This window comes from Orbicella faveolata, unplaced genomic scaffold (genome assembly GCF_042242905.1).
Source record: "Orbicella faveolata isolate gen_17 unplaced genomic scaffold, um_ofav_v1 contig_14, whole genome shotgun sequence".
Lineage (NCBI taxonomy): Eukaryota > Metazoa > Cnidaria > Anthozoa > Scleractinia > Merulinidae > Orbicella > Orbicella faveolata.
Window position 1 is genome coordinate 22,607,865 of NW_028301541.1, and position 12,496 is coordinate 22,620,360.

General features: G+C 39.2%; 2 protein-coding genes across 2 annotated transcripts; one reads left to right on the forward strand and one right to left on the reverse strand.

Moving 5' to 3' along the window:
* Nucleotides 1–347: 347 nt before the first annotated feature.
* LOC149114530 (uncharacterized) lies at nt 348–836 on the forward strand. Its single transcript, XM_089286085.1, has one exon. It carries the CDS (start codon nt 348–350, stop codon nt 825–827), a length of 480 nt encoding a protein of 159 aa, XP_089142211.1. The 3' UTR covers nt 828–836.
* A 4,389-nt stretch (nt 837–5,225) lies between these two features.
* Nucleotides 5,226–11,179, reverse strand: LOC149114531 (pyroglutamylated RF-amide peptide receptor-like). Its single transcript, XM_089286080.1, has 4 exons — nt 11,067–11,179; nt 10,113–10,383; nt 8,084–8,323; nt 5,226–5,555 (listed from the first exon to the last, which is right to left on the reverse strand). The coding sequence occupies exons 1-4, from the start codon at nt 11,177–11,179 to the stop codon at nt 5,226–5,228; spliced, it is 954 nt and encodes a 317-aa protein (XP_089142206.1).
* Between the last annotated feature and the right edge of the window lie 1,317 nt (nt 11,180–12,496).

Consider the following 12,496-nt stretch of genomic DNA (forward strand, 5'->3'; position numbering starts at 1 on the left):
TGATGTAGTGTTCGGGTCTCCTGTGACCAAACTATGCACAATGATGACCGGTAAAGTGCTAATGAGTAGATTACGTAATCCCCAGAGGTCACGCAAAAACGTGAAATAAAAGCGCAAAGAAAATTCTAGTCGCTACACTGGTCGCAATATTTGAGGACTTAAAGGGCGGTTGTTCTCTTCCGAGGATCAAAAGCCTTACCTTATCTTCCTATGAAAGATTTATTCCAGCATTTTCAATCGGCTTGAGTAATCCAACTTTAAAGAAGGACAGACATTGTTACAATTCAAGAAGCGTGTTTATTCATCTTGCTCTATCATCACGGAAAAATCTATGCGCTTTTCGAGAGATGAAGTATACTCTGTTTCTTTACACTGAAAGCGACCGTACGAAAGCCGAACAACTAAAAGACTATCTACAAGGCAACCTTCGCAATATGACAGACTTTAGAAATATCGTAGACGTTATAGCGGAGGAACAGAAGCTCAAAGATGAACTTCCCCGCAGTGATTGTGTTGTGTTGATAGGGTCACGCCAGGCGTCATCCATTATTCACAACAAACGCATAGAAATCGAAGATGGTTTTGAAACTTTCGACGGGAAACTCTTTCAAAAAGAGTTTACAGAAAACAAGGATCTTCTTAAAAGGCTGATAATTGTCTTCTTCACAGAAAGAACCAAGAACGACTGGATCCCGGCTGATTTTGATGAAAAAAGAATATTTCACCTGGAAGGCGAAAAAATACGTGGAGGAAATCCTGTCCTAGATCAGATTCAATACTGTATCAAGGAAACATTGATTGGAAAGATCCCCGCGTTTTTGGAATAGAGCTGTAAAATTGGATGCTTCTGGGATAGAAAAAGTTCGCATTTGAATGTGAATTCGCATTTGAATTTGAAGCCAGACATTCTACAATACCATGAAAAGTTCACAAGAGTAATCTCAGTTGTGGCGAACACGCTCGGTTTACTATGTTCGCCAGATAAATTGTGAGAGTTCATTATTCTTTACGACTAATATTGTAATGCGTAACAGTGTATGGATGTTTGACGCTTGGCCTCGACAGTGCGCGCGTGCTTTAGGAACTCACTGCCATTGGCAAGGTAATACACAAGTAATTTGATTATGCTGCCTTGAGTCGAAAAAGAAGTAGTAAAAACGAAAATACAAAGTTTTGCATGCAACTTCATGTTCCTCGTTAGTCTGGTATTTGTAGTTAAGCAGCAATTTTCTTAGTTTGGCCAAACCTTCCATAGGAGTAATGTAACCCACTTTGCATGACATTGCGTTCAAGCTTCACAGCCAATAATTATTCTTTAATTATCTTTAATTATTCTTTAATTATTCTTCTTCGTCCGCAGTTAGGCAGTTCTTCTTTTGCTCATCGAAGACATTATAAACAGATGAAACAAATACAAATATTTCCTTGGTTGTTTGTCTCCTTCAGTGATCTTTTTCTGGTTGCTTTTTGGGGTTTTTCATTCTCAACTTCTAGGTTTCACCTCGATGAAAATAATAGAACCACAGTAAATATTACAAAAGTATATTTTTAAAAAATTAAACAAGACGCATATCTTTGTGAACTCGGTTTTTTTAGAACAATATGACGCTTTTTGTTAATTGAATTCATATGGTTACCGCCTCATTCCCAGCAAAGTTGTGACCTGAATGCGCGAGTTGACTCTGTAAAAATTTGAAAAATGCCAGTGTTTTTTCCATTGACGCCTGCGTAAAATAGCACGCGACTCACCCCTAATTCCCAGGCGTTTTTTTGAAATATTCCAGAGCGAGCTAGCGTAAGCACAAAAATTAAACCATATTCGCAGTAACTTGCACAGGCTGACAAGATCAGGTTTCAAGACATATCATCGTTTACTTAAAGTTGAATAAAAAAGGGCCAAAATATTAAAAAAATATAAACAAAGAGAACTCAACTTGATGTGCAAAACTGATAAGATAACACGAAATTATACTTTTTTCTTTGCTGCGCGGACAAATTGAATATTGACTTCGGATTACAAAACGAAACTAAATACAACAGAATTACCATTCTTTTACTATAAACAAGTAATTCTTTCTTTAATACAGCGCAGGGAAAGAAAGATGGAAGTTGTAAATCAAAAAGACGACAAAAACAAGCCAATTATTTTGAGATAAATCGTTCTTTTCTCAGGAGTTCTGTAGTAGCTGAATAAGAACGAAACGAAAAAACTAAACAAACGAACTGCGGAGGTCGCCGTACCCCGGGGTAAGCCACTCGATAATCCTTGATTATTCTGGATATCACAAAAACCGAATCTAATCATTGTTTTATTATACATTGAACGAAAAAAATGGAAGTCATGTTTTTGCTTCTTCACTGACGGCAAGCAACACAAAGCGCGCGAACTTGACATGATTACCCGTGACCTTGAGTGTCCTTGACATGATTATTGTATAATCTGCAGAGATGACGTCACAAGCACTGATTTCGAAAATTTACTGTACGCTTTTGGCCAATCAGAAATGAGATAGTGAGTTCAATGTATAATAACACTAATAATTGAACATGAACGAACCTATTTTAAAATTAACAACTTTGAAACTGTTCTATAAACCAGTAAAACAACGTAAATGATGAAATTCGCAACAAACTAATGTAAAAAGTATAGTGAAAGGAAAAAACGATGGATAAGTGAACGAAATCAGTAGTGTACATCTACGAAATTCACAATTTTAATTGTGAATTTTTCAATGGCTTCGAGGTTTAACACGTAGGGGCCAAACAACCCCCCTAATGTTTCATGAAGGCTATATTTGCTTGGTTTATATATTTCTCAACCAAGTTTGGCAGATGAGCTTTCTTTGTTTTCCAGTTTATTTTAATTTGGAAGTTGTGACAAAATGTCAGATTATGACGTCATAATTGATGACGTCACCAAAACGTGCTATAATTTTTTGTAAACTCTGATGTAAAGATTATGTCATTGGAAAGGCCTTGACTTGAGGAGTAAAATGCCGGAAACCGTTTTTCGCTATGATGATTATTTTTTGAGATATGGTAAATTAAATATTTTTTGTTGTCCCCCCCGGAATTTGCTTAACCATACTGTCCTTCTTAAGTCAGTCTCTCTGGTTTATTTTTTTCAGTTTTATTCTAAGAAGGCTAATAATCTAGAAAAATAGAAAGCTTGATGTTGTCAAAAATCGTATGGTTTTAGAAATTTGATTTTCGGCTTTGTTAGGTTGGTATTAAAAGTAAAAAAAGGGTGACGTCACAGGTTATGACGTAACAAAACTAATTTTAACGCAATAACACTAGAGGGATAATTTTTTATCGCGATTTTCTTCTTTATTTTTGCTTTAGTCATCTGGCACATCACATGTGAAACAGCTGCATTTGCTGGAACAAAATTACGGCTCCAATTTGGGTATTTTTCTCAAGGGGGGACCCTATATTTTGCAGAGTTATTTTTCATATTTAAAAATGCCATATTTCATTCAATTTTTATGATATAGACAAAAGTTTTTCAGGTTTCAACTTCCCTTGGTGTGCTCTTTCGAACACATTGTAAAAAATATGCATATCAAAAACTTCAAAAGTGGCAAAAAACATGACGTCATCACTGTGACGTCACAACTTTGACATTTACTGACATTTTTTACGTAAACATAATTGGCAATAGGTCATCTGATCATCTGCCAAGTTTGGTGTAGAAAGAGTCAATACTTTTTAAGTAATGCGAAATAATGTGAAATACCCAAGAACTGACGAAACATTTGGGGGGTGGTTTGGCCCCTACGTGTAAAGACCTCGAAGCCATTGAAAAATTTGAAGCGAACAAAAGTGTGAGGGCGCTTTCCACTCTGGTACAGCCACCGGAAAAGTCCCTTCCATTCGCCCTAGAAAATTTCCGGAAATTCATACCGGAATTTTCGGTCGAATGGAAAGCGCCCATATTTTCTTTTGCACGCGACTCGTGTAAACACGTCACTTGACTGAATATGCCCAGCTAAAAGTGGGGAATATCCGAGTGATATTCCCCAATGCAATTTTCAGATCACGCGCGTTGAGAAAAATATTAAAGGAAATATTATTAAAGGAAGGATAATAAGGATAATAAACACAATAGCCTCCATTTGACTGTAAAAAAATGATCGCAAATTTGTCCTTGGACATTATCTGCTCCTCGGAACTGACAGTTTTCCTCTAACTTCACTCTTGTGTTTGCTTCTCAGAACAGATAATGTCCACGGAAAAATTTCTGAGCAATTTTTTCGCGCCAAATGGAAGCTATTAATTATATCTGCAGAGGCACCAAACGTATACAACAACAACAACAACGAACAAAACAACAAAACGTTTATTTCACCCCAGATCCAGAAATAATTTATTACAATAATTATCATTATCAATTAAAAACAAAATTGATAGGGTTGCTGGCTACCCATAATAACGCAGGAGGGTGCACGTGCTCGTGAACGAATAATAAACGCTAATTAATGTAAATACATGAATGATCATGCAGCTCTTACATACACAACTTAAGCGGCTGTGATGATATTTAAGTCTGAAAAAAATTTAGACCAATGGCCTGTGGGTTTTTCACTGGTGTAAGACAACTGGGAGCTGGTCGCGCTGTGTGTTTGTAATGTACATACCTATAGGTGTGATATGCTATATAACCTAATAAGCGCTCCCCCCCCCCCCCCCCCCCATTCTAAACTCATTAAGCACCCTCTTTATACAAGCTAAGCGTGCCCATAGCGACAGTGTCATTTAAGGCATTGACAGTTAGTAGACTAATTAGATGAATGAACTATGGATGGACTGTGAAGCAATATTGAACATTATGAAAGTTCTTGAGTTAAAGGTTCTGTTTTTCATTAAAGAACTGAGTCACATTGTGATATTTATGAAAAACGAATAAACGCCCCCTCTTTCAATAAGTGAACTCCCTTAAACTACCAAATGTAAATAGCGGTCCCGGCGCTAAATTGAAGAATTGCAACGAACCTTCCTGCCAGATCTATGAAAGGTAATACTCCTGTAAAGTTGCCTACCCTGTGAGAGATTCCCTTCTCTTGCTGCTCAGAGAAAGAGAGGAGAGTCGCTTTTTCTCAAGGCAGTTTAAAGTGCTAACGTTTATCATAACTTTGTCTCTCCAATCTGTATAATGCCGTCACAATTTCCTTTAATTACAAAAAAGGCAGCATTAAAAGGAGAAATATTTTTAGATTTTTTGATCACACCAAAGTTGATATCTCCACCGTGGCGTTTAAATTTTGTTGACAAGCTCGATTTCGTTTGGATCCCGTGGAGCCGGTACAGCTACAGCATAACATTCCTTTTAGCTTTTCTCGGAAGGTTGTGTTAACCAGAGCGTACACAAATGGGTTGACAGCGGAACTGAACAGTATTACCGTATGAATAACGGCGTATACATCTTCACTGATACTGAGAGATGTGTTGAGGTCTAAGTTGTGCACAATTACGTCAGGCGTCCAACAGATTGCAAATATGGCTGTGACAGTTATCCCCATCAAAGTGACTCGCTTCCGCACTCTCAGGACGCCCTGCGTATAGAGAGAGAAATACAATTAAGATAGCAGCAAATGAATCAACAAAGTGGTTTTAACGTACGATTTCTTCAAAACAGAATATGTCACTATACATGCGTGCATAAACTTGATGTACTCTCGAATTTACACAGTAGCATTTCTCTATTAGTGCTAATATATTCGAGCTACCTGGTGTTACCAATAAAAATAATAGATCAAGGCAGAAAGATTTATGCCATAACACAAGGCAAAATTAATTTCCGGCTGGTGTTGAAATCTTTAGTGGTATCGATTTGGAAGTGCGGTCCTGAACTAGTCGCCTGAGACCTGTTTCTCGAAAGCTCCCGTAAATACCGGGCCCGATAACTTACTGGGCCGGTTAACGGGAAATTTTACCGGGCCCGAAATAGCGTTTCTCGAAGCACCCGTAAATTTTCCCGGTACTTACCGGGCCCGATAAAATAGCGGGTTGTTACCAATCTCTAGCGCGCGTCTCACGCTCGTGCGCGAGAGAAGGAGAAACACTTGGGACTATACGTACACATTCGACTCTGATCGATTCTGTTGTCGTTGCGACTGTGATGCTTTTTGAAGAACACTGCGAAGTTTAACTTCGAAGTTATCGTTGCGTCAAAGGAGAGCAAATGAGAGAGATCGTCATTTTGCATGGTCATATTATTTGAAAGTGATGATCAATTGCCTTTTGTAGCTCGATTCGAAGACTTCGATCGACAAACTCGCTCCGTGTTGTCTCCGTAATTCATTCTAATTCAAAATGTTCACTGAGCAATCAAACAAGATCTGCGGACTGCCGAGGAAAGAGTGTGAACTTGAGAACTTGAAATTTAGCTACAAACAATTATTTCAGCAATTTATACTGATAAGAATTTCGCTTAAGTAAGTGTACGGAATATTTGGAATAAGGAAGGATCTTGCTAAAATTTTTAGGCGTGATATAATCGTTTTTTCCGGCAAACATCAAGCGTAATTTTCACTGATCCCAAATCGACTGTTCTAGCATAAAGCAAGCTAAGATTAATAGAAATGCGACTGAAACAATTATGTGATTGGGGAGAATAATTTTAATGTTCTTTATTCTCGTTTATCTATCGTGAGTACAGTACGCTTCTTCGTGTTCCAACTAGCTAAAAATGCTATAACCAACATTTGTCAGTATTTGTGCACCGCGCCTAATGCGACTCTTCGCGATCACTCTATTATGTTTACTTTTTGTAGAATGTCTGTTTTCTAATTTCCTTCTCGAAAAATAGTAAAAAAAAAAAATCTGCAATTAAAACACAGAAAACAGGTTTGGCTTGCAGTAAGATCAGGTTTGCGTGACAGGAACCCATTTTGATGTTCATACAAAGAAGCCTTTTCAAAAACGCGCGGCGAGTGATCGGCGTTTACATGACAGTGTTTATCTATTCATTAAATTTTTTCCCGCCGTTTGTTGGTTTTGAAAAACAATAAAATAGAACTTCACAGTTATATAGTGCTTCCATACAAACGCCTTCAAACTGTGTTTCCGGAGCCAGCGGGCAGCTTCTCGCCGTGTTTCTCTCCAATTCCTCCTTTAGCTCCTCAACGAGCCACTCTATTCTTGCTCGTGAGAGCCGAAATTGTTCAATGACTTCTCAGTCAGCCATATCGGCTAGAAAGGGGCGTCTTTGAAACAAAAAAGTCCGCCCCGGCCGCCATTTTGTTTGGTTTTGCAACATTTGTGACTCCCCGTTAACTTTACGGGAGGTCACGACCTCCCGTAAATTACCAGGCAGGTTACCGGGATAATTAACGGGATCGAAAATAACGGGAGCCTCGAGAAACACCCGAACTGTTTACGGGGACTTACTGGGTGACTTACCGGGCCCGATAATTTACCGGGTCTTTCGAGAAACAGGCCCCTGGTAACTAAACTAACGCAATTAAGGTCTTAAGAAGTCGTACATATTTTTTGGCAGGGTGAAAATATTCCTCTTAACGAATAATAGCTAGATCGCAAACCGAACAAGCCTTTTAAGTATTCAGAGTATTTACAAAGGTGAAGACATTTCAAAAACCAGAAAGACTGATATTTTGTATGCACCTGTTTTCAATGGTTACTGCATGGTGGAGAGTATTCACTTAACAGTAACGCTCGAACAAAACGTTTCCAGAATGTTTGGGCACCAGAATATAATCGAAAAAAAAAAAAAACGTAGCTATCCGCAAGTTTTAATCAGAAGCGTTCATTTGAATACTTCAGTAGTTATCGTCAGAGAAGCCAACGAAAATTGTTCACGTGTTGATCTTGTTTCTTAAAGGAGCTTTGTCACAGTTTCTGCATCTTGAAAATTTTAGCCCAAAATTTTCAAGTCTGTCGTTTATACTCTGTGTCAATCTTTTCGATCCTTAACCATCCTTGTTGCTTTACGGTATATTACTATCTCTTTTTTGTCTCTATCCATCTTAGTAAAATGCCATTTTTAGGTTTCTTTCAATTTATAGATACATTTGTAAGTGGCCAAAATAACTCAGATTACGGTGACTGATGAGCTCCTTACCCTCTGTTGGAAGGTGAGTTGATTGTCGGAATCATGTTTGAACCACAAGGTGCGCATGATTCTGGAATACAACCCAGCCATTAGTGCCACGGCCGATATTACAATGGCTGACCAGTACAAAAAAAAAACTTTGACTATCCCCTCTTCAATCCACACACAGGCATTGTCCTTTACGTCTAAGGCTAGAAACAGTGGTATGTGGACTATCAATGCGAAGATCCAAGAACCAGGAATGATCACCTAAAACAGCGAAGCGTAAAACGGTTAAGATAGCAACGCAAATACTATTTTAAATCTGTTCCGTTAAGGCTTCTTTTAGCTATGCTTTTCAAGGAATGGTAGACCTGGTTTGAAAGTTTTGTTTAGTTGACAGTTATTCCCCGTACTAGTAGTGATCGAATTCGCTAGTGGTTGATTTTCCCCAAGCCGGCGACATTTCATCAAAAGGAATTGTAAAGTATTATTGATTTTGAAACCACACCGACGTAAGACATTTTACGAATTTCATAGTTTTCATTTCGCTAACCTATAAACAAGAACTTACGCTGCTTTTAATTTTCGAAGTTGTTCTAAATTTCAAATGTGAGCAAATCGTTTCATGCCGGTTTTCACCGATAACTTCACTCCTAAGAATAACAAATCCGTACTTGTGAATACTGCCAAGCCAAATTTTGCAGTTTTCTTTGTGTTAATGGGGACAGCAAGAGAGAACTAGTAGGTAGAGTTGCTGAAGAGGCCGAGACTGCAGGTCAGGAGAATGACATGAAAACCCTCTATAGCACGCGTGAGTTGTCAGGCGGAAGACAAACACCAACAGACTAGTGCGTGGAGGTGACGGCAGCGTTCTCAGCAAGACATCAGACCAGCGTGACAGATTGAGGAAGGAGATGACCTGGCCATCAACCTTGGCTCCAGCTCCAGAGCAGAGGTAGTGAAGGTCGACAAGAGGATCAAGAATTTAAAGGCACTAGGTCCGGACAATACCCCACCCGAAGTCATGGAAGTAGATATTGGGTCAATGCAAATATCATGATCGATTTACCTGCTGTAGGAGGCACAGAAGAAGGAGGAAGTGCGTATGGAATGGAAGACAGATTACATTACAAAGCTTCCCAAGAAAGGAGATCTCGGCGACTACCAGAATCGGAGAGGAATTTAGCCTCTTTCTTTTCTCTTCCATGCAGTCTTCACCAGGTTAGTTCTGGAGAGGATCAGGAAATCTGTGGACCTGATCAAACTACGAGAGGAACAGGCAGGATTCCGGGCAGACAGGTTCAGACATCATTTGGGTTCGAATCCCGTTGAAGCCCTGATTTTTCAGGCTCCTTCTTTCCAGTTGCTTAAATTGGAAAATTTACTGCGATGACCATTCTTCACCTTCCTCCCTTTGAACTGAGACTATTCAACAGCAATGACAAAACAATTCTCCAGTATGGGGCAGAAACCTGGAGGCGCACTAAGACCTTTCACCACAAAATGCAGGTCTTCATCAACATCTGTCAGGTTTTGCGCATCGGATGGCCAGAGCGCATCCATAACCAAGAACTCCTACGAAAAATCAGGCAGGAGCCCACCACCATTATCATCAAGAACAGAAGGTGGAAATGGATCGTAAGTACCCTACACAGAGAGCAGACCAGCGTCACCCGCCAAGCCTTGGAACCCTCAGGGAAAAAGGAAAAGAGGAAGACCAGCTCTGGCATGGAAAAGAACTCTACAAGCAGAGCTAAGGACCATCAGCATGACCTAGCTGAGAGGAGCCGAAGAAGACAGATGGAGGCTCGTATTCAAGGCCCTAGTTCCAGAGAGAAGGAAAAGGAAAACCTAAGTAATGGGGCAGGTGCATCATAGACTGCCAAAATGTCTTCATCAGTTACGGTACAAAACAAAGAAAGCATTTTGCTTATAGACCCTTTTCATAAATACCTGCCTATTTCCAGTTTGAGTAACCAATCAGAATGCGTAAAAAACACAATCCACTGGTTTGGTACATACTAATGGTAATAATTAAACTTTGTCATTGACAAACCTTCAGTTTACGCTTGGTAAGTTTGCCCACGTTACCAGCAGGGTAGATTACTGCATAATATCGTTCAGCGGCAATTGCAGCCAAAGTAACAATCGAGGAGGTTCCAGCAATCCAGGCGAGGTTTCCACCTGCTATTATTTTACATAAAACTGTTCCAGCTATTCCTTCTGGGTGGGTGGGTGTGATCGTGAAGAAATTCTGTGGTGTAAGAAAGGTCGCAAACAAGGCATCCGCTACAGCCAGGTTCACAAGTAGATAGTTGATGGGAGTCCTGTCGAATGTTATAAATAAGATGAGGAGTGAGAAAGTTAATTCCTTAAATAAGCCTTATTCCCAGGGTAATCCCTCTTAAATTGTTTTTACATCATTTCTAGACCCTAGTAGGGTCTAGAAAAAGGCACTACTATGACGCAAAGTTTGCTCACGTGGACAGCCCAGGTGACTTTACGTTAATTCGTTTCCTTTAAAAAACATCCACATATTGCATTGGAATCGATTTCTATGCTCTAGTCGACTTTCTCATCAAGGAAACAATTAACGCTCCCAAATAGGTTTTTTAATTGAAAACCATGAAAACGGCTGAGTTGTCTGAGTTGTTATTCTTAACGTCCGATGAAAAATAAAATACAAGAACTTATAATTGAAACACTTTTCACAAAATTCACTTAATTTTAAGTTCTTTATAACTTTCTCCAATGCTTGCATCAGTCTATGTTAATCAAAAGCTAACCATTTTCTTTTCCACTGTGATACAAAGTTGTGTTTTAAAGCCTCAGTAGCGCTTTAAATTGGCTGTGATATTGTAGTTATTTTAGTTTCAACATAATAATAATAATAATAATAATAACTTTATTTAAGTGTCGAATGTATTTAGCACTATTGTGCTAATTGGGGACACTGTAAATAAGTAACCAAATATTGCAAATAGAAAATAAACTATTAAGAATCCCATACCTCATGTCTCGGTGTTTCTTTATGATCGCACAAACGAGGCAATTTCCAACGATGTCAACGATGACAAGTACGGAGTGTACCGTCGCTATGGCAATGCCAGATGATTCGATCATGGCTGAATGTTGTTGATGATATCACGCAGTCGCTAGTTCGGCTGGGTTTAATGAAGAGATAAGGAAAAATAAATTCCTAATATAGTATAGAGTGTACCGTTGCTATGGCAATGCCAGATGATTGAAGCATGACTGAGTGTTGTCGATGTTACAGTCGCGAGGCCTGCTAGGTTTGATGAAGAGATAAGGAATAATGAATTCCTGACAGCTTAGCTAATCACTGGTTTAATGCGAGAAGTCGTAAAAGTGGGGAGAAAACATCATACATGCATCGGATTATACGCCACCTTATGGTTTGATAATTTTCCAACCACGTAACTTAGCAAAGAGGCACATCAGTTTTACGAAGTACACTACATTATCTCTGTGTCAGTTACAGGCGCACGTGTTTCAAAAAATATGCAGGCGTTTTCAAAGGGAGCGCGAATTATCGATATCAGCTCAGCTAGTGATTGAGTAGATTTGCCGCCATGTGGCATTATCTCACTTCAAGAGATTATCAAGGTAAGAAAGTGAATCCCCCATATAGGCCTTATATCCAAGACATTGTACCCAGTTCTTCCGAGGATATTACTCGCGCGTTTCGTGTATGTTTTCGTGGAGGATCTGTTTATGTCATTTCGCTTCGTTTCAAAGCAAAGGAAAACCTGAAACGCCGTGGGGATGTCTTCTTTGATATTTTGATTACTAGGAAGTGAGCTTCGGCTCTCGGTATGTTTTAATACATTTCGAAACTTTAATAGGAGTTTAAATAAGAGACGGATGTTCCCTGCACAAACAATAACAACTGAATGAAAAGCGGAGAAATGTTTAGACAAACGAGTGCAAAACAAACAAACCCCCAAACACAAGGTAGACAACCGAATAAACAGATAGTCGATTCGAAAGTGCAAGGCAGACGCTCGCTCAGCAAAAAGCAGTTTAAGCAGCAACGGTTTGAAGCGTATACTCTATCATATTTTTAAAGGACTCTCGACTGAGCAAGACGATGAAAACAGCCAAGACTGTGTGTGCCACTCACCGTCTCACCTCAAATATAAACATTGTCAACCTTGTCGAATTTTGTGGCCGTCTATACTCGTTGTTTTACTGGAAATATTTTACAGAACAGCTCACAAGGACACTGGGAAGTTAAAATCGTTTCTATAGCAGTAGAAGGAACGTAAGTAACGGAGAATCGTTGTTTCCTGTTTTAAACCGTTGACTTTCAAAGAATAACCTTGTGATTTGCATAAAATTGAACTCGCTTACATGCCGTAACATTTTATTTTACTGACGGAGAACATTTTAATTCCCAGAGCTATAACTTTTCGGGTG